This window comes from Neofelis nebulosa, chromosome 5, assembly GCF_028018385.1.
Source record: "Neofelis nebulosa isolate mNeoNeb1 chromosome 5, mNeoNeb1.pri, whole genome shotgun sequence".
NCBI lineage: Eukaryota > Metazoa > Chordata > Mammalia > Carnivora > Felidae > Neofelis > Neofelis nebulosa.
Genome location: NC_080786.1, coordinates 146,723,023 through 146,742,085, shown reverse-complemented (window position 1 = coordinate 146,742,085; position 19,063 = coordinate 146,723,023). Strand labels below are relative to the sequence as shown.

The following is a 19,063-nucleotide window of genomic DNA, read 5'->3' as shown; positions in this document are numbered from 1 at the left end:
ACATCCAGGCAACAAGGAGGACGTCCCTTCCCTTAACCACTGAACAAGAGTCTTGAGGTTTACTCTGGTCAAAACTTGACAGCTCAGGTTCAGTTGTTAACCTGAGCCAATCCTTATCACCAGGGGCGCCTAATGTGCTGACTGGCTTAAGTCTTGGGTGGGAGCCATCACTGCACCAAGACCGGAAGAGAGGTGGCTTACCCTCATTGGGTTAAACCTCTGGGGATCCATTCCTGGAACTGGGGGTGACAGTAGGGGATGTGAAACTTGGACTCAACACCTTATGCGAATCTCCTGGCTGTGTAAGTAAGAGGAAGGTTTGGAATGGTTGTTCAGGAAGCCTCTGCCCCACCCAGTCCAAGGTCATCTTACTCGAGCATCTGATTTTGTCCCCATGTAAGATATGGTTTTGTGGAAATCTAAATATTGTGTACTCATAATACAGACATACTTGTGACTACAAGAGGGGTTCATTTTGAATTGGGGCTGACTTCTCCATTAGGCACAGGGCCCAAGGCCCATGATATTTTTACCGCCCCATAGAAATGTTTTACTTTCTTTTAAAATCAGAAGAAAAAAAGGAACTTTTAGGTTAAAGAAAATGTTTTAATATACAATATTTATATATTCACCTTAGTAGTAATACAGCAGTAAAATGTAATTTGTATTATTATTATTATTATTATTATTATTATTATTATTATGGGATTGGGCCTAAAAGTGCACTGGTGAGAACCTGTTCAGGCAGCCACGCTGTGCATTCCTTCTTTACTGGGCTCTCCCTCCATAGAATTTAAGTGTTGCCAATAAGAACCCAAAGCCTGATGCAAGGGGATCATTCCTTTGAATTCCAAGGTTACTACCCATTTGCTTAAAGAACAGATGTGGGTTGTATCACTGTTGTATCAGATATATTATTGTGCTTGAAAACAGCAGTCCAGGGAGGTCAGGCTTGCTTGCACACACACACACACAGAAAAGAAAAGAAAAGAAAAGAAAAGAAAAGAAAAGAAAAGAAAAGAAAAGAAAAGAAAAGAAAAGAAAAGAAAAAAAAATAGAAGGAGGGAAGGCAATTTTCCTCCCATTGGAGGCTAATTAACATGGCCATGGTACACTAGGGTTAAAGCATTTTCAAGCCTATCATATCACTTGATCCCCGTTAACAATCCCCAGGGGGTACTGACTCATTTAACCCATGAAGAATCAGACTCAGGGAAGGAAAATTGCCTTTCCATAGTTTGCTACATGGTTACTATTTAATGGAGGGTTAGGTCAGCCTGCCATTTCTGACTCCAAAGCTTTTGCTTTTGCTGGTGCCCAGAGGCAACTACATTGGAAGTAAAATTTATGTAAACAGTTTAGCAGACCAAGTGAAGTGGGCAGTGTCTTAGGGTATATAGGAGAGTCCCAGGAGGCGATCTAGTCTTTGGTGGGAACCGTTTCTCCTACATGCTGCAAAGTTGTCCATGATGCAGCTGTCCCTTCGCCACCAACCTTTCCTGCCCTGATGTGGTCCTTTAAAGTCTGGCTTTTGGTGCATAGCTGAGGAAGTCTGTCCTTACCATCCATAAGGGATGCCCCCTCCATGCAAGGGCCTAATGGCTGGCTCCCGGAACCAGTCAACAATCACTTCCAAACTTTCCATTAACACCGCTGCTGTTCACACTTGCTTCTCCAGCTTTTTCCTTGCATTGCTAGCCTGAGTGATCCAGGGCCCTTTCCATGGTCTCATTCCAGCAAAAACAATGCACAAAAGAAACCTGATAAGGTGGCTTCCCAATAACCCCTCTTTCTCCACTTCGAGGAAACGAGACAAACTAGAGCAGTGGCAATCAAAAATGGAGCTGGCAATACTCACAGCACTGTCATCGCCTAGGAGCTTGTTACAAAGGCAAATTCTTGGGCCCAACGAACCTTCTGAACTAGATCCGAGATGACAGGGCATGGAAAGTTGTGTTTTAATCAGCTCCCAGGTAACTCTTAGGCACGCTAAAATTTAAAAGGCTGTAGCACGGAGAGTGGGGGAATGAGGCTGTACAAAGCAAGAGTGTGTCCCAACTCTCTCTCTCTCTCTCTCTCTCTCTCTCTCTCTCTCTCTCTCTCTGGGTGGAGTGTGGGGAGGAGTATTCACTTTAGTAACCACTGTGAAAGTCTCAGTGAAGGGTTGGTAATTTAGTTTGGGACCTGTAAATTTCTCAGAGACCCCGCCCCTCCCATGTAAGGGGCTCAACACCCTTACCCAAGTAGACCAGCCGCCAGATCTCTAGCAGCCTCCATTTCCTAAAAGCTGGAAAAGCAGCCTCAACTTCCTCAAGCTGTCCTGCAGCGAAGAACAGCCGCCTTGGGGCAGTCCGACAAGGAGCAGGCGCCCTAGCAGGTTGCCAGCCGCGTCTTCTCCCTTAGGCCCCGCCCCTCAGCCACGGCCCCCTTCCGGTCTCCGCACCCTGGCCCCGCCCCGCGCAGGCGCTTGGGCGCTTTTCCCGTGGCGCTCCGCGGCGCGGGCGATTTGGAAGAATGGCGGGCAGTTGGTCGCCGGGTTGCAAAGGTTGCTCTTCTACTAGCTGTACGTGTGGCGGCGACAAGGGCAAGTGGGGCGACTCCTCTCTGTTAGGCAGGCGGCTCTCGGAGGACTCGGACCGTCACCAGCTGCTGCAGAAGTGGGCCAGCATTTGGACCTCCTTGAGCGGGGACCCGTCGGTGGCCTGTGCAGAGAGGACGCGGCGCGAAGAGGCTGTGGAGCCGGCCGAGGAGGAGGACAGGCCGCTGGTGTTTCTGTGCTCCGGCTGCCGGCGACCGCTGGGCGACTCCTTGAGCTGGGTGACGAGCCAGGAGGACACCAACTGCATCTTGCTGCGCTGTCAGTGGCCGCGCCGGGCGGGGTGGGGGGGGGGAGGGAGTTGGGCAGTGGGGGGGCGGGGGGCGGGGGGAAGCTTGGGGCCACCTTTTTTCCTAGCGTGCCGCACCTGGACGGCCCGGGAGGACGGCCCTGGACACCCTGGGGCTGTCTAGGGTTTTTAAAAGCAGAAAAATCTGGGAAGGTGAGCTGTCCCAGGAAAAGGGGAGAAGGAGGGTCACCCCTGCGTCTTGGGCTCGTGAGACCCGTCCTTTTCTGGGGTCCCCCAGCCCAGAAGAGCAGCGATTGAACCAGCATCTTGTGGTTTTACATTGCTCAGTAAAAAATGACCAACTAAATGAGGATAATACATACACGCGATAGTTAGGAGGATTAAATGAGTCAATGTGTATCATGAGCTCAAAATGGCTAGTAAGGGCCACTTGAAGTGATTTTTGTAACGGAGATACCGTTAATCCTCCCAATCTGTCATTGCTGATCCGGGTCTGGATTGCTTCCAGAGGTGCCTCCGTTAGAACAGCATGTACTTGGGTTGAGATTTTTGATACAGTAGGAGAACCTTTTTTTTTTTTTTTTTTTTTTTTTTGGAGGCAAGACATAATATGTATGGTGTTAAATCTTTCATTTTGCTTGTAGTTTCTGTTTTTACGGAAAGTAGAACTATCTTTTTCCACATGTTTTTTTGTTCTGTTTTATGTATAAAGCCCCTTCTGTTACTTACTTTTTCTATAACAGTTTTTGAATTTTAAAAACTGTCAGCTTTAGACAGTTCAATTTACCCCACCCCCCACCCTGCTCCTTTCCCTATTGCTGCCATGAAAGATAAAGAAATGAACTCTTGGATTAATTTCCATTTCCTTCCGCCTCAGTTTGAGTTAGTTATTTTTACTTTGTCAAGGTTTATGACATCTATGTTCTGTTCTGTAGCCATAGCCTGGTCATTGAAGCTTAATGTAATGTTTGTATGGATTTGTTTCTCAACTCCAGGACTCTTATTAATACAAGAAAGCTTAATAGCTTTCTCATTTCTGAGTTGTTTATTTCATTAATCATCATCAGTAGTCCCTTCCCACCCCCACACCAATCCCCAAGAAAACTTCAAATTTGATTGGTTGAAAATGCCTTTCTGTTCTCTTTCACATGAACGTCCTCTTGACTGCATGTACGATTCTGGGATCATGCTCTTTGCTTTTTCTAGGCAGGGACCAGCTAGTGCAAAGGCCCTGAGGCTGGTGTGACTGAAGAGCAGAATGAAGAAGGCGGCAATAAAAGAGAGGAAGGAAGGGGTCAGAAAATTCAGGGCCTTCGAGGCTGTTCTTCAGAATTGGAATCTATTCTAGTGAGTGAATAGAATAGAATTCTATTCTAGTGAATATTAGAATATTCTAATCTATTCAGCAAGGGAGTGATATGGCCCAGATTTTTCTTTGGAGGAAGCTCTGAAGGGAAGGTTAAGTGTGGAAGTGGGAGGTCAGTAGGAGCTAGTGCAATAGTCTAGGCAAGAGGACGTAGTGATGGTTTGGGAGCAAGAGTGAGTTTCGTGAGGTGGAATTGCCAGGACTGATCAGTGGAGTGGATATGGGGGTTACAGAGGATGAGATGAATCAAGGGTGACACCTTGCGTTCTGATATGAGCAATTTGGTGGATGGAGGTGGAATTTACCCAGTTCAGGTAGACCGTAGGAGGTGAAACCAATTGCTTTGGACATTTTAAGTGTGAGGTCTTTTTCATTTCCCTCTGTCCCCCATCCCTTCCTTAGTGTATCCTGGACCTAGATCCTCTGGGAATGTTTCCTGCTTCTGGGGTCAGCTGTGACACCATCCAAGTCATGGCCTAAATAAAAGATTTTTGTCCCAAGTCCCTGAGAGCTCTGTCTGCATTTGAAACCTGGGCGTGTATGCATTGCCTTTTAACATCTTTCTTGGTTTTATTTTATTCATTTTTAGACTAATTTAAAAAAATGTTTCTTTATTTTGAGAGAGAGCGCATGCACACGTGCTATCGGGGGCAGAAAGAAAGGGAGAGAGAATCAGTGCTGACAGTGCAGAGCCAATGTGGGGTGTGTGTGTGTGGCGGGGGGGTGGGGTGGGGGTGGGGGCTTGATCCCACGAACCCTGAAATCATGACCTGAGGTGAAATCAAGAGTTGAACCTTAACTGACTGAACCACCCAGGCGCCCCATCTTTCTTGGGTTTAATCCCAATTTTACTGTACCTTGCAGGTATTCTTGGTAATCTGTGACTGAGGTTCTAGGTGTTCCAGTCTTTACTGGTGATTGAATTTTCCCCTCTAGTTTTACTTGTTAATGTCAGTGGTTTTCACGGATGAGAAAGAACTCTCATTCTGCCACCTTTTTTCCAGGAGAGGTACAGAGGTACATTTTGTTTTGAGCCACCTTGTATGCCTGTGGGACTTTGGGCTCTTATCTTTCCTGGTTCTCTGAGTTCTAAAAGGAAAATTGAATTAGAAGTTCTCTAGGGGTGCCTGGGTGGCTCAGTGGGTTAAGTGTCCGACGTCGGCTCAGGTCACGATCTCACGGTTGGTAAGTTCAAGCCCCACGTTGGGCTCTGTGCTGACAGATAGAGCCTGGAGCCGGCTTTGGATTCTGTGTCTCCCTCTCTTTCTGCCCTTCCCCCATTCACGCTCTGTATCTCTGTGTCTCTCAAAAATGAATAAATGTTTAAAAAAAAAAAAGTTCTCTAAATACCTGCATGTGTATTATAGCAAACCACATTAATAAATTATTGTTACTTTGCTCTAGGTGTTTCCTGTAATGTTTCTGTGGATAAGGAACAGATACTGTCCAAACGTAAAAATGAAAATGGTTGGTGAGTAAGGCTATTATTATCTATTGGAATATGTGTATTTGAGAAAATGTTTATTTTTCAGCTAAAAATCTTTAAAAAGATCATTACCAGTAAGATTCGTTGGGATAAAAGTTTCTTTATGGTGGTCAGTATAGAATCAGCCATTTTAATGTATTAACTCTTGCGCATTGGTGATCTTTTTAGATATTGCAATGGAAGAGTTTCTAAATTTCTTTTTTTAATTATTTTTTTTTTTTTTAACGTTTATTCATTACTGAGAGATAGAAACTGAGCATGAACAGGGGAGGGGCAGAGAGAGAGGGAGACACAGAATCCGAAGCAGGCTCCAGGCTCTGAGTCATCAGCACAGAGCCCGACACGGGGCTCGAACTCATGGACCGTGAGATCATGACCTGAGCTGAAGTTGGATGCCCAACCGACTGAGCCACCCAGGCGCCCCGAGAGAGTTTCTAAATTTCTAAAGTCACATTCTGACACTCTTTTTTGGGTGTTTGGGCTTAGTGCTAAAGCAAGTTGAAAATTAAAAAAAAAAAATGTCTATATCATAAAATCTTAGCCAAAGGATGCCTTAGACCAACGCTACCTACATTTTTTTAATGTCATGCTACCCATAGAGAATGCTAGTCTCACACTTACACACGTGTACATGTGGCCTGTTGAGGTAAACAGACAAGGCTGCATGAGGCTGCAGGCAGCCAGCACGGGGGCTCCAGCAAGCCCCAGGCCCCGTGCTCCCGCTCCCAGGGCTGAAGGCGTCACTCTCTTGGCATCCCCGTCATCCACTGTGCTACAAGTGGCATCTTCAGTAAACTGAATGGGGGGCTCTGCCTGTATAATTGTTGCCCAGGGTGTGCTTTACCGAAGTAACTGTAGGCGGTACACAAACAGCTCAACAGAAATTAATGATCATGCATGTTTTTTCACGTGTACTTGAAACTTCTGGTTTTTCCTTTTAAAGTCATGCTAGCTAGAGTGTCCAATTCAAATAAAGTGCATTTCAGTTAGGAGGTTACTCTTTTTCAGGAGAATTACATTAATGGTAGTACAGGTAGTATGTGTAGGTGGCAGAAATGGTGCTGCTGGCAACGCAGGCGACCTCAGTTTGGAAAAGCCAGACTTAGCTTGTTTTGCAGTTTGTAGATGAAGAAAGGAAGGCCTGGGGAGATAGGCCACAGGACGGTGCAGTGGTTAGAGCTAGCACGGTGCTGTGTCTCCCCTCCCTTCTTGCAAAGTGTTCTTTCTTCTTGCCGAGTTTACTTTTTTTAAGTTTATTCATTTATTTTGAGAGAGAGTGTGCGTGCACGCGTGTTCAAGCACGTGTTGGGGAGGGGCCAGGAGAGGGAGAGAATCCCAAGCAGTCTCCACATGCAATGCAGAGCCCAACACGGGCTCGAACCCACGAGCCGTGAGATCACGACCTGAGCTGAGATCAAGAGTCGGAGGCTTAACTGACTGAGCCATCCGGATGACCCCAATTTTACTTATTTGGATGCCACTTTCACCATTTTTGCCATATTCATATACCAGCTGTCATGTACTTACTATCTTTCATTACATTGACTCAGGATTTTATTTAAATTTATTTAAAAAGGAATCTAATGTATTACTGCCATACGTATGTCATTTGCCATTGATTAGATGTTTACTACAATGAAAACATGTTATTAAACTCTAGCAGGGATGCTGTCACCTCACTTGTTCTGAGCCCAAAGTCTGTATGAGATTCGTGTTCGAGACTTCCTAGCACCAGACTGAGACTTTCTTCTTCTTATAATCGGGATTGATAGAGAACTAAAGGGGAATTGACTCATCCTCTGTCAGCCAGTGTTATTTAGTCCTGTTTACTTGTATCACCTGAACCCATCATTCATGCCACATTACACTGTCCTAAATTTCATCAGGGTCCCATATTCCACACTTGGGGAAATACCGTATCGCTTTAGAATGCTCATATGTTTTTGATAGGCCTGTCCTACTGAATAGCTGCTTGCGTCATTCTGCAGCTGGTCAACAAGAACACTTGTGGGTTTTAGAAATGTGTCGTTAAGGTAGGAGTGTTTCCTGGTCCGTTCTGTTGTTTGTTAAGTTTCTTACATGCTAACTCATTTCTTGTCGAAAATCACCCTGTGATTTCTGGTACTGCTTTCTCAATATTGTCCAAATTTAAGGGTAGGTTCTGGCCAAATCCTTGCCAGCTGTGAAAACAGAAAGACACTACAAAACTGGGGCGCCTGGGTGGCTCTGCCAGTTCAGCGGCCGACTACAGCTCAGGTCATGATCTCTCGGTCTGTGAGTTTGAGCCCCGCATCGGGCTCTGTGCTGACAGCTCAGAGCCTGGAGCCTGCTTCGGATTCTGTGTCTCCCTCTCTCTCTGCCCCTCCCCTGCTCACACTCCGTCTCTCTCTCTCCCTCAAAAATAATAAACATTAAAAAAATTAAAAAAAAAAAAAAAAAAGAAAAACCCTACAATAATTGTAGCTACTATCTCTTCACTGCTTCTCAAGATCACTCTGGAAGTGAATGGGTTTGCATGTATTCTTCAGTGGTGTTTACTTTGATTTTGATAATTTGGGATAAAACCATGTTACCCACTGATCAGTGTGTTTTGTATTTTACCCTTATTTAAGTATTCTTTCTTGGCTGATTACACCTGCGTCATATGTTAGTTCACAGTCTTGGTAATTGTATATGGCAGCCTCATAAAGATTATGAGGTTCGATATGTAGTGTGGACATTTTCCTGTTCACCGTTGGTAGCATAGATAGCGTTCCTTCCCGGGCTTTATGGAGAAATATAAAATGAATAGAAATACAAAATATTAAAATATCAGAAAAACATAAAATATATTTAAAAATATAAAGTAAAAAATATAAAAGCCTATAGAAGCTTAATATATGATCAATGGCATATTATGTAGCTAATTATATTACCAGTGAGAACTTATAATTTACTGGGCAGTGATTCATTTTGTTCTTGGCTCCCTATGGAGCTGCAGTAGTTAAAAAAGTCTCTCCGTATCTATAGGTAAACAATAACTAGAATGAAGGAGCAATTAATTATGTGGAGAACTTGGATCATTAAGTAGAATATTTGTGAGTTGCCTATGTGGAGCATGTCTGGAGTGAGTAGAAGAGAGTTAGGTCGAAGTCTAATTAAAAAAGAGAAAGCTTCTCTAACAGATGCATGATGAGCGCATGTCCAAGATTTATGTCACTCATTTCCTGAGGGAATCGGAACATGGCAAAGCTGGTTTAGAGAAGGACACTCTCTGGAGGACAAATCTAGTTCGTGTCCCCCAGGACAATAAAGCCTCCACCTTTGAGGTTATCTTTTGTACTAGCAGAGAACATTTGCCTCTCCAGCAGACTAAAATCATTTGTGGTGTTACAGATTGTTAATCTTACTAATCTGCTTCCTGTAAGTCCTCATCGAACTTCAGAGTCTGGGTCCTGATCCGTAGTAAGTAGTAAGCACCCAATGTTACCTTTCAAGTAGAGCGAAGTGTGGCCCATGGGTCAGGCACTTCTTTTTGTAAATATATTTTTATTGGAACATAGTGCCTATCTGGTTATGTATTGTCCGTGGCTGCTCCTGTGCTACATTAGTAGGGGCGAGTCATTGCAACAGACACCATGTGGCCTACAAACCTAAAATATTTGTTCCCTGGATCATTACAGAAAAAATGTGTCCACCCCTGTCCCAGAGCGTTAATGATTCTCAGTGGGCTTGGTGGACAATATGAGATTAAAAGAGCCTGTGGAATCCTTTCCTTCTTTTCAAGTTTTAGATAATTCTTCTTAATACCAGACTGAGGGATTTACATTCTAGAAAAACTCCACATCAATATCCTCTCGTCACTTTTCTATGTGTCCCCCGTCACTAGGTGCTTAAGTCATTGCGGCCTGGAGGCAACTGTCCACACTTCTAATATATGTTACTACCATTTCTTTCCTTCCTTATTCATATGACTTAGTAAGGTTGAAATAACATATTTTAGCCACTTAGGTGTTAAATGTTTCTGGATTTCAACAGTGGGATCTTTGTTATAACGAGTTGTACCCTGTTTGCTGAAGCACCGGCCTTTCGCTGTTGCAGTGTTCTGGAGACGTTGTACTGCTCTGGGTGCTCGCTCAACCTCGGTCACATCTACAGATGCACACCCAAGAGCCTAGATTACAAGAGAGACTTGTTTTGCCTCAGGGTTGAAGCCATCGAAAGGTAAGTTTGATAAATAAATGGTTATCTCCCGATTCCTCAGTTTTCTGCAGAAAAATTAGTATAAAAACAGCAGAACGAAATCAACACTATTTGGTTAAAATACATTTTCAAGTAATAATTTCTGACAAAAAGCCAATGATTTTTTTGTTTTGACCTGATATATTTGGCATGGGAAAAATCGGGCATACTAAATTATAAGGAGAAAGCACTGCGAGAACATTTTTCAGAGTAAAAATATGTTCAGTTTTTCCTAAAAAGGTTTTAAAGCGATACGTGTTGTCCATTTTATTTTCTCCCCCATTTTTTAGCCTAGAATATCATGAAGAATTAGGAATTTCAAAACTAGTCGGGAAAGAAGTACCTTTGGTGTTCTGGAAAAACAAATACAAAGTCTAACCATTTTCTTGAGTCTAGTGAAGAATCGCCTGCTTTCTCTGAGGATGCAAGGAAGTGCCTTCATTCTTCACGATTTCTAAAAAGTAAACATTTGGAAACAAGGCAAATGGGAGGCTGATGACAGACGTCAGTTAAAGAATTTCAGAGATCTTAATGGCCTTCTAATTAGCCTTTTTTTTTTTTTTTTAATGTTTTTATTTATTTTTGAGACAGAGAGAGAGCATGAGCAGGGGAGGGGCAGAGAGAGAGGGAGACACAGAATCTGAAGCAGGCTCCAGGCTCTGAGCTGTCAGCACAGAGCCCGATGTGGGGCTCGAACTCATGGACCGTGAGATCATGACCTGAGCTGAAGTCAGATGCTCAACCAACTGAGCCACTCAGGCACCCCATAATTAGCCTTTTTTACTAGGAAACACAAAATTAAATAACTCGTTTGACTCTTGCGTATTTTCACTTATCCTAGAAAAGATGTAATCCTCAAGACTTTAAAGATGCCTAAAAATCTTATATATCAGGAAAGAAGAAAAATTTAAGAAGAAATGAAAGAGCTTATACTTTCATTACTTGAGGTATTTTGTCACTCGTGCTGAATTCCTCAGCTTTTCTCTTCAAAAGATTTAAAACAGTATTCTTTTTATCAGAATTGTGATTTCTCATCAAATTATTCTTTGATAACTTTAGTCTGCCACCTTGTTTGAAGCTAGACAGGTTCAGATCAGAATTTTAAACTCTGCAAACTTCTTACAGCCCTCACACAAAAGAAGGATGAACAGGTACTGTTAACTGTTGTGTGGATGGAGGCCTGTCTGGAGAGATAGCAGATCTGTTTTGGTTTTAAGATAGGAATAGAAGACCCAGGCCCAAACAGATGCTCCTTTCATCTCCATGAGAATATTACTAAGATCTGTGAAAATTAAGTGAGGGAGAGGACAAGTGTGAAAGGACATGAAATCTCAGCTTGGTCGGCTTGGTACAAAACTTTCAAAAGTGGTACATATCTGTATAAAAGGAAACGTGGAAAACTTTGCCACAGGAGATTATAGTATTGAAGTTGTTTTTTCCTCTTAGGGTGGAATTTTAATGCCAAGGAAACTGCTTGGTTTTAGAAGTGTTTATTTACAGTTTTTTTTTGTTGTTTGTTTTTTTGTTTTTTGGTTTTTTTTTTAAGATTTTATTTTTGGGGCGCCTGGGTGGCTCAGTCGGTTGGGCGTCTGACTTTAGCTCAGGTCATGATCTTGTACTCCGTGAGTTTGGGCCCCACATCGGGCCCTGTGCTGACAGCTCAGAGCCTGGAGCCTGCTTCGGATTCTGTGTTTCCCTCTCTCTCTCCCCCTCCCCTGCTCATGGTCTGTCTCTCTCACTCTCAAAAATGAATAAATGTTAAAAAAAAAAAAAAAAATTAAAAAAAAAAAAAGATTTTATTTTTAACTGATCTCTACACCCAGTGCAGAACTTGAACTCATGACCCTGAGATCGAGAGTCACACGCTTCACCCGCTGAGCCAGCCAGGAGCCCCTATTTACAGTTTTGTAAATTACTTAGTGCCACTTCATCTCCCACCTCCTCTCATTTTTTTGCCTTCTGCAACTTTGTCTCCCATGCCATTTTTCAGAAATACAATCAATGAGGTTTCCACGAGAAGATAGTTCTTATTTGACAAAAGAAGTGACATACTGGAGTTACTACATGTGATAAAAGACTTCAAAAGAAATGTAAATTAATCAAGTTTTCTTTGGAGAAATACTAGCACCTTCTTGTTTGCTGTTTTGATCTCTTGGGTTACCAACACCGGGCCTGTTTTCCTTGTTTCCAGGCCAGTTTTTCTCTTCCTGTGTATTGTCTGCACCACAGCATCCCCTAACCTCAGAGAGCCGGGCACAACAACTTGGACGATTACTGTTGAAGTTGCCACATTGGGGTGACCAGAACTGACTCCATAGATTATTTACTACAAGTCCAATTTGAAATTATACGTGTTCCCCGAAGTTATAGAAAGCAAAAAAGCAGTGGCTTCCTCAGGATCTTTTCAAATTTTTTAATCACAGAATTTTGAACTATGACTGTTAATGTTTTGGCACCCAGCTAACTAAAGAGCAAGTTCGTTCCAGGAATGAAATACTTAGAGTATTGGAAAATATGTAGGAATATCGGGACAAAGCTGTTACGGAGAAAAATACGATTTTCTGTAATACAACTTCCTACATAGGTTGCTAGTAACAAAAATAGTTATTTTGTGTTTACTTGGTACAAACAGATAATGTAATATACTTAGAGTTTTAATATTAACTAAAATGGATTTAATATTTGCGTCCTTTTCCTATTTTAACCTTGTACTGCACTGTACTTCAGTTATATTTTAGGGTCCTCGGAAAAGCAAATCGTGTCAGAAGATAAAGAACTTTTTAATCTTGAAAGCAGAGTTGAAATAGAAAAGTCTCTAAAGCAGGTAATTCTGTTCTGTACTTCGTATATCTTTGTATGAACCACTTCCCTGTTAGCGAACAAGGGCTCCTCCACAAATACTCCTCACAAAGGCATCTGTTTTGATCTTAGTACTTTCATGGTAAGAGAGTGCTTATTTTATTTCAGTTGTTAGTAAAATTGATTTTGGGGCGAGCCAAACTACAATTTAAGCTAAAGCTTTACGAAAAAAAATAATAAGTCATCTCATGCCTTAATCAAAACCGTGTATAATCTAAAACTAGTAAACTGTATTTCATTTCATGGTATAAACGACCCGATTTTTAAAAGCTGTTTATGTATTTATTATTTGAGAGAGAGAGTGCGAGAGTGAGCATGAGTGGGGAGGGGGGACAGAGGGAGAGAGAGAGAAAATCCCAATGGGACTTGATCCCATGAACCTTGAGATCATGACTTGATCTGAAATCGAGAGTCAGACCTCAACCGACTGAGCCACCCAGGCGCCCCAACAACCTAATTTTTGAACGTTAACATCTTTTCATGGCCAGATAGGCAACATTCTGATGTGTGTATAAGAGAACTCCAGGTTAGAGACTGAGAACTACTGTTAATATAATGATGCTTTATTTATATAAAATTTAGTTTATGCCTCTAAATAATTTCATTAAACACTGATTATGTGTGATGCATATCATAGTCATACATTTTATTAATGATACATATTTTAATCACTTAATGGTGCGATTTTAATCATGATCATATGTGTATCTTAAAGTATTTTTTCAATTCGATAGATGGAAGATGTTTTGAAAGCATTACAAGCGAAGCTGTGGGAGGTTGAATCAAAGTTGTCCTTTACCAGCTGCAAAAGCTGAAATGTCTTCCACGTGCCCCATTCTGGACTCCCTGCAGGTAGATGCTTTCTTTTGTAGCAATTCTAGTCATTCGATTTCGCTTGGAATGGAAAGAATTCTAAATGGCCGTATGAATACAGCGCACCCTCTTGTATTGATCAGATGAGAAGGATTGTAGCATTACTTTTAGGATATATTCTTTCCCAAAGTCAAAATTTAAAGCCGTTTTATGATACTTGCTGAAATTGGAACTTTGGAGCTTTTATTTTGATAAACTGCTATGATTTTCTGTACTGTTTTCTCCTTTGTATCAAATTCATTATTGTTCATTTCCTTTCTTAAGAAAAACTTATTCACCTTGAATACTTTGGGAAATATTTGATATTGAAGGACAAGAAAATCTTGGAGGTTTTTCCACCCACTGTGTGAGTGAATCTTTGAAGACTAATGCATAAAGTTCTGAAGAAACTGGTCAGTTGAGTTATTTCTCAGAACTGTTTGAAAACTTGCACAAGAGCAGACGAGCCTATGTTCCAGTGGTAGCAGAATTCCACTTGATCTGTTTGTTTACTACCATACGCCCCCAAAAATCTGGAATAATGTTCACCAAAGAGATTAGTAGTCATCTCTGAGGGTGGGATTCTAGGGGATTCTCAGTTTTCTATAATGTGGGACTTAGAGTAAACATGGGCTATTTTTAAAATCAGAGAGAGAATAAAGATTAAAACAAAGCATTTTAAAGTTGATTTTTACGAAACTGAGTTGTGGTATTTAACTGAACTCAGAAGTCCTGACGCCATGAGTTGTACATGTTTACCGGACCGGTTGCCCTGGGGAAGGCTGCTCAGGAATATAAGGGTAACCCCAGATTTCTCCAGGCCCCTTTCTGTTTTTGGGTGCAGATGAGGCTGCGTGACATTAGTACTCAGAACGTAGGAGTAATTCAACTCGGTTTCTGGTCAGAAGTTCCCTAATTCTTTCCCAGAATACTTAAGGTACCCTAACCAAAGGTCCTAAGTCAGATCAACTGAATCATTTAAAGCTATTGAGTAATTTTTGACCGGTTGGCAATAGCCTCTAATAACTAGAAATCTGTGAGCCCTCTAGGGTAGAATGCGGGGGAGAGAAAGCACACACCCGTACCCGCTGGCGACGAGAGAGTCCTCTTGCCTCCGTGAGCTTGATGCAGTCCCGAGTGTCTGTCGCCTTAGGTGCTTCAGGGGCACATTCAGAAGAGAGGGGAGAGGATGTCAGCAGCAGGATTCAGCTGACTTTCTGGTTGCCCAGGTAACAGTATGCCAACAGTCTCTTTGGGGGCTATTCCAAAGACAGGTGGTTTGGCTCCCTAATTCCGTAATATCCTGCTCATACCGGGACATGCCAATCCATGCGCCTTGAAAAGTGCTCATTTCAAGAGGAAAACTCATTTGTAGTCGCCACAGTGCTGACGCCTCCCTGTTGTGGGTCAGGAGAGAACCATGGCTCCTGGGCCCTAGGCTGCCTCTAGGGCGGGCCTTTGGTCAGCCGTCCCCGGAGCTGTATGTCCAGGGAGGGTCCTTCACATGAAGTTAGCTCACCGGTCCTGGGTGCAGACGGAAAGCTCACACACATTTTGTCACGTGCTCTTCACTGAAGCATCTGACCGGAAATGCCAGGAAACCGTCGTGTTCTTCATCTTTGGCCTCTGCCTGTGATGTCACTGAAGGGGTGTCCTTGCCACTGCCGTGGGACAGCGATGCCGAGGTTCCCAACCGCTCACCCCAAGGGGTCCAAGCGGGACTGCTTTGTGTCCCCTGCATGCTGCACTGTGACACTTGCAGAAGGAGGGGGTCTGCCCGACTCCGGGACAGCCTCTCCTTGGGCCACGTGTCTCCCCAAAGCCTGGTAAGCCTGGCTTTTCCGGCTTTGCGTGAGGTCTCATCAGAATGCTGCTTTGTAAACTTCACCCTGTCTTTCCACCCTAAAACCTACAAGATGTGAGGCAATGGGGTCTTTTTTCTATTCCTTGCAACTGAAAAACACAACGTGCCATTGTTTCTGGTTACCAAGTTCTGGTAAGTGGCTGCTTGTGAGCAGGAACGAGGGCGCTGAAGCAAGAAATGGTTGCTCCCCCCAAATTGCATAAGACCCGGCAAGGAGCCTTCAGGCAGATCTGCCCTGAAATTGTTCTTCCAGCCATCCCCGTAAAGGGTGCTCCCCAGTGCTTCAGGGAGAAGATACGGAAACTGGCACCAGAACCCATTATGTGGCCTTTACAGACTCCTAACTATGTCTGTGTAGAACGTTATATAGAATTTCATCCCAGAATGTGGGTTCTGTCCTCAGCAAATTCTCCCATCGTGTTTATAAATTTCCGAGCTCAAGAGCCCCCTGAGGTCATTGTTCTGTGCAGCATCAAGGCCTGGATGGGTGATTCTAGTCAAGCTCTGGACATTTAAATTGGGCAAAATCAGGAGAATGCATCCTTGAAGAATGGGGTCTAGGCATTTAGCGGGAACTTCTTGAACGAAGAAGCCGTGAGTGAAGGTTCCCTCAGCTTATTTTTGAGAGAAGATCTCACGGGTAGCAGAAATTCCAGGTCAGGGTCCCAGTTTAACTGCTTTATGAGCCGTGTGACCCTGAGCAAATTATTTAACCATTTTGAGCCTCTGTTTTCTCATCTGTAAAATGAGGACATAATATAGCCTTTCCTTGAATCACAGATCATCAAATTAGATAATGCTTAAGAGCGAGTACTCTGAAAACAGTAAAGCATCACAAAAATAAACAACGATTTAACCTTGTTTAAAATGGGTTGATCTGATTCACTCTTCTAGCCGGTATACCCATGGGAGTCTATGGATGGAAAGGGAAACCTCTGAAACACTGTAATACAGATATAAATATTACCGTTTATTGAATTTCTTTCTCCAGTTACAAACACATGAACATTGTAGAAGATTCAAAAAATAGAAGCATGACACAAAGAAAATAAAACCTACACGTCCTCTCACAACTAAAAGACAATTATTATTCACTTTTTGGGGTATATCTTTGTAGTCATTTTTGTATGCTAATTTGGAATCCTACTGAACATACTGTTTTCACATAAACTACTTCATTGCTATGTTTCTGCAATTATTAAATATCTTCTATAACCTGATTTCTCGTGACTGTATTTTTAACGAAACACTGATTTTAGAGCCTGTTTAAGTGTAATCATACGGGATGACATTCCTCACATCTTTTCATTTAATAAATGGAAACACTGTATCTTTTTTTTTTTTCAACGTTTTTAAATTTATTTTTGGGACAGAGAGAGAGCATGAACGGGGGAGGGGCAGAGAGAGAGGGAGACACAGAATCGGAAACAGGCTCCAGGCTCCGAGCCATCAGCCCAGAGCCTGACGCGGGGCTCGAACTCACGGACCGTGAGATCGTGACCTGGCTGAAGTCGGACGCTTAACCGACTGCGCCACCCAGGCACCCCGGAAACACTGTATCTTAAGACTTCAGTGATTACAGCCGCACTCACTCTTCACCTCTTCTGGAGAAAAAGTGAAAAATGCCTGAAAGCTGATGACTTAAAATTTTGTATCGATAGTCAGTGCTGTAGATCTTTTCTGTTCTTCCTGATTAAGATAAATCAGCGGGGAGCCGCGTGCCTGTGAAGAAACAGAAAGCTCGTTTGCAGTTACTGCGAACTGAGGGAAGATCATTTGATCTAACCCAGACTCGTTTTGGGGACTGGTCATTAATTTTGTTTAGTAAGAGCTGAGTCCTGTCTGTCGGGAGGGGGTTTTATCCAGGCAGGTGATCACGGTGGCCCGCCGTCAGGGTCAATCCGTGTAATTGTAGTCTCTTCAGAATGTTTACACTTGCCTAAATTCTTGTGATGATAACTGGAAGGCAGCGTGAAATGAGGGGGTCAGAGGAGTGATAGGCTGGACAGGAGTCTTACTGGCCCAAATGTGATTTGAACTAGAATCAGCCTCCTTTCGTTCCAGTCCGCTCCTATTGACTTTTGCTGGCCTGACAACATTAAGCCTAACTTTCCCCCCGCCTAAACAATTGCCACGTGGCTTTAGATATCCTCCATCTAATTGTAGGCAGAGAGATGGACAAGGTCCCCCCCCACCCCCCAGGGTCCTTTCAACCTTCTAGCCCATTTGAGCTAAAGAAGGAGATGAGAAATAATTCAAAGAGAAACGAGAATCCATGAACCGACTTTGCAGACTTGAATTCTCTTCCCCACGCATGCTGTCACCTCCGTGTGCCTCCCCCTGACCACCGTACCGTCATCCGGAGCTGTGGGTTTAGGATTCTGGAGGCTTCCTGAGAATAGCAAATTATGAATAAGCAGGGTGTGTGTTTGATGGAATACCATTTTCCAAACCGAATATAAGAGTAGGTAACCATTTTGAAGAGAAAGGTTCTGGAGCCTTCAAAGGATTTTCCCTAGGGGACAGACAGACGGCTGCTTTTTACTCCTAGCTGCTTCCCAGGGATGACTTCTGCTCTTAGGTAGCGTTTAACGTTCATTTCCTACGTACCCAGCACTGTGCTTGGAGCTGGGGGCTCACCCCAGTCTTCACAAAACCCCCTTTCACGGGAATCCTTACTCCCATTTTGTAGATGCAGAAACTGAGATTCAGAGAAGTTAAAGAACGGCCTGACTCCCCAGGGCTCTGCCTCACTTCTGCCTCCTCCATCTATACCGAGCTGCAGTTGGGACGCCCCCTTGGTTCTTAGCAATCAAATATGTTAAGGGAAGGTGAGTCACCGCCGTGTTAGCAGCTTTGGTATCTAGGGTTTAGAACCCTTTTCTGTAAAATGAAGCTGATTGGGCCTCTTTGGCGTGAGTTCCCTCCACCTCCTTTGTTTCTCCCTTGAGGTTCCCCGGCCCGGCCGCTTGCAAGCCCTGCCCTCTTCCCGTGTTTTGGATCTCCCCCGCACTCCCTCCTTTCTGTCCTTTGTTTTACTTTAGTGCACTTACCACCACGGAAGTCACAGATTACACTTGTTTGTTAGCTTATTGTCTCTCTGTTGGAGGGTGATCTCCACGAGGACATGGCTGGAAGGGGATGCGGCCGCACAGTCAGTGCTCGTTTACGATTCAGCGGGATGACTTCTGCCGAGTCACCTGTCTAATTTCTCACATCTCCAGCCACAGTCCACTCTGCGGACTCTACTCTTGCCCCTCAGGTGCACTCAGGCGTCCTTTTGGTGGCGAGCGCACCTGCGGCCCGGCTACCTTGCTGCACGGCTCTCCCACCTATAGCCAGACCCGCTGGTAAGCTGTGGCCTTTCGATCGTCCACTCGGGGCATTCTCCTGAAACCACTCTCTTGAAGGCTAGCAACGAAGGTTCCCACAAAGTGTTCCTATCTGAAATCCCTCCAACTTGCAACAATTTGCTTTTTTTTTTTTTTAATTTAAGGTTTTATTTTGTTAAGTCATCTCCACACCCAGCGTGGTGCTCGAACTTATGACTCTGAGATCAAGCATCGTGC

The 19,063-nt window shown here is 43.6% G+C and overlaps 1 protein-coding gene across 5 annotated transcripts; it reads left to right on the top strand.

Moving 5' to 3' along the window:
- Nucleotides 1-2,468: 2,468 nt before the first annotated feature.
- On the top strand, nt 2,469-16,714 carry MIS18A (MIS18 kinetochore protein A). 5 transcript variants are annotated; one of them, XM_058731868.1, is made up of 7 exons: nt 2,469-2,857; nt 5,617-5,683; nt 9,716-9,901; nt 12,111-12,215; nt 12,647-12,743; nt 13,513-13,630; nt 13,916-16,714. In XM_058731868.1, exons 1-6 carry the CDS (start codon nt 2,515-2,517, stop codon nt 13,591-13,593), a joined length of 879 nt encoding a protein of 292 aa, XP_058587851.1. In that variant the 5' UTR covers nt 2,469-2,514; the 3' UTR covers nt 13,594-13,630; nt 13,916-16,714. The 5 variants fall into 5 exon arrangements, with proteins under 5 accessions (XP_058587851.1, XP_058587850.1, XP_058587852.1 ...); XM_058731867.1 differs by lacking the exon at nt 13,916-16,714 and having other exon boundaries at nt 13,513-13,865; XM_058731869.1 differs by lacking the exon at nt 13,916-16,714 and having other exon boundaries at nt 2,472-2,857; nt 9,779-9,901; nt 13,513-13,865.
- The last annotated feature ends 2,349 nt before the right edge of the window (nt 16,715-19,063 follow it).

Bases quoted from the DNA above. Each gene is read 5' to 3' on its own strand.
- MIS18A (XM_058731868.1), top strand. From the start codon at position 2,515: ATGGCGGGCAGTTGGTCGCCGGGTTGCAAAGGTTGCTCTTCTACTAGC. The intron at 2,858-5,616 runs GTCAGTGGCCGC...ACTTTGCTCTAG, and splicing joins CAACTGCATCTTGCTGCGCT to GTGTTTCCTGTAATGTTTCT. The intron at 12,216-12,646 runs GTGACCAGAACT...ACTGTACTTCAG, and splicing joins GTTGAAGTTGCCACATTGGG to TTATATTTTAGGGTCCTCGG.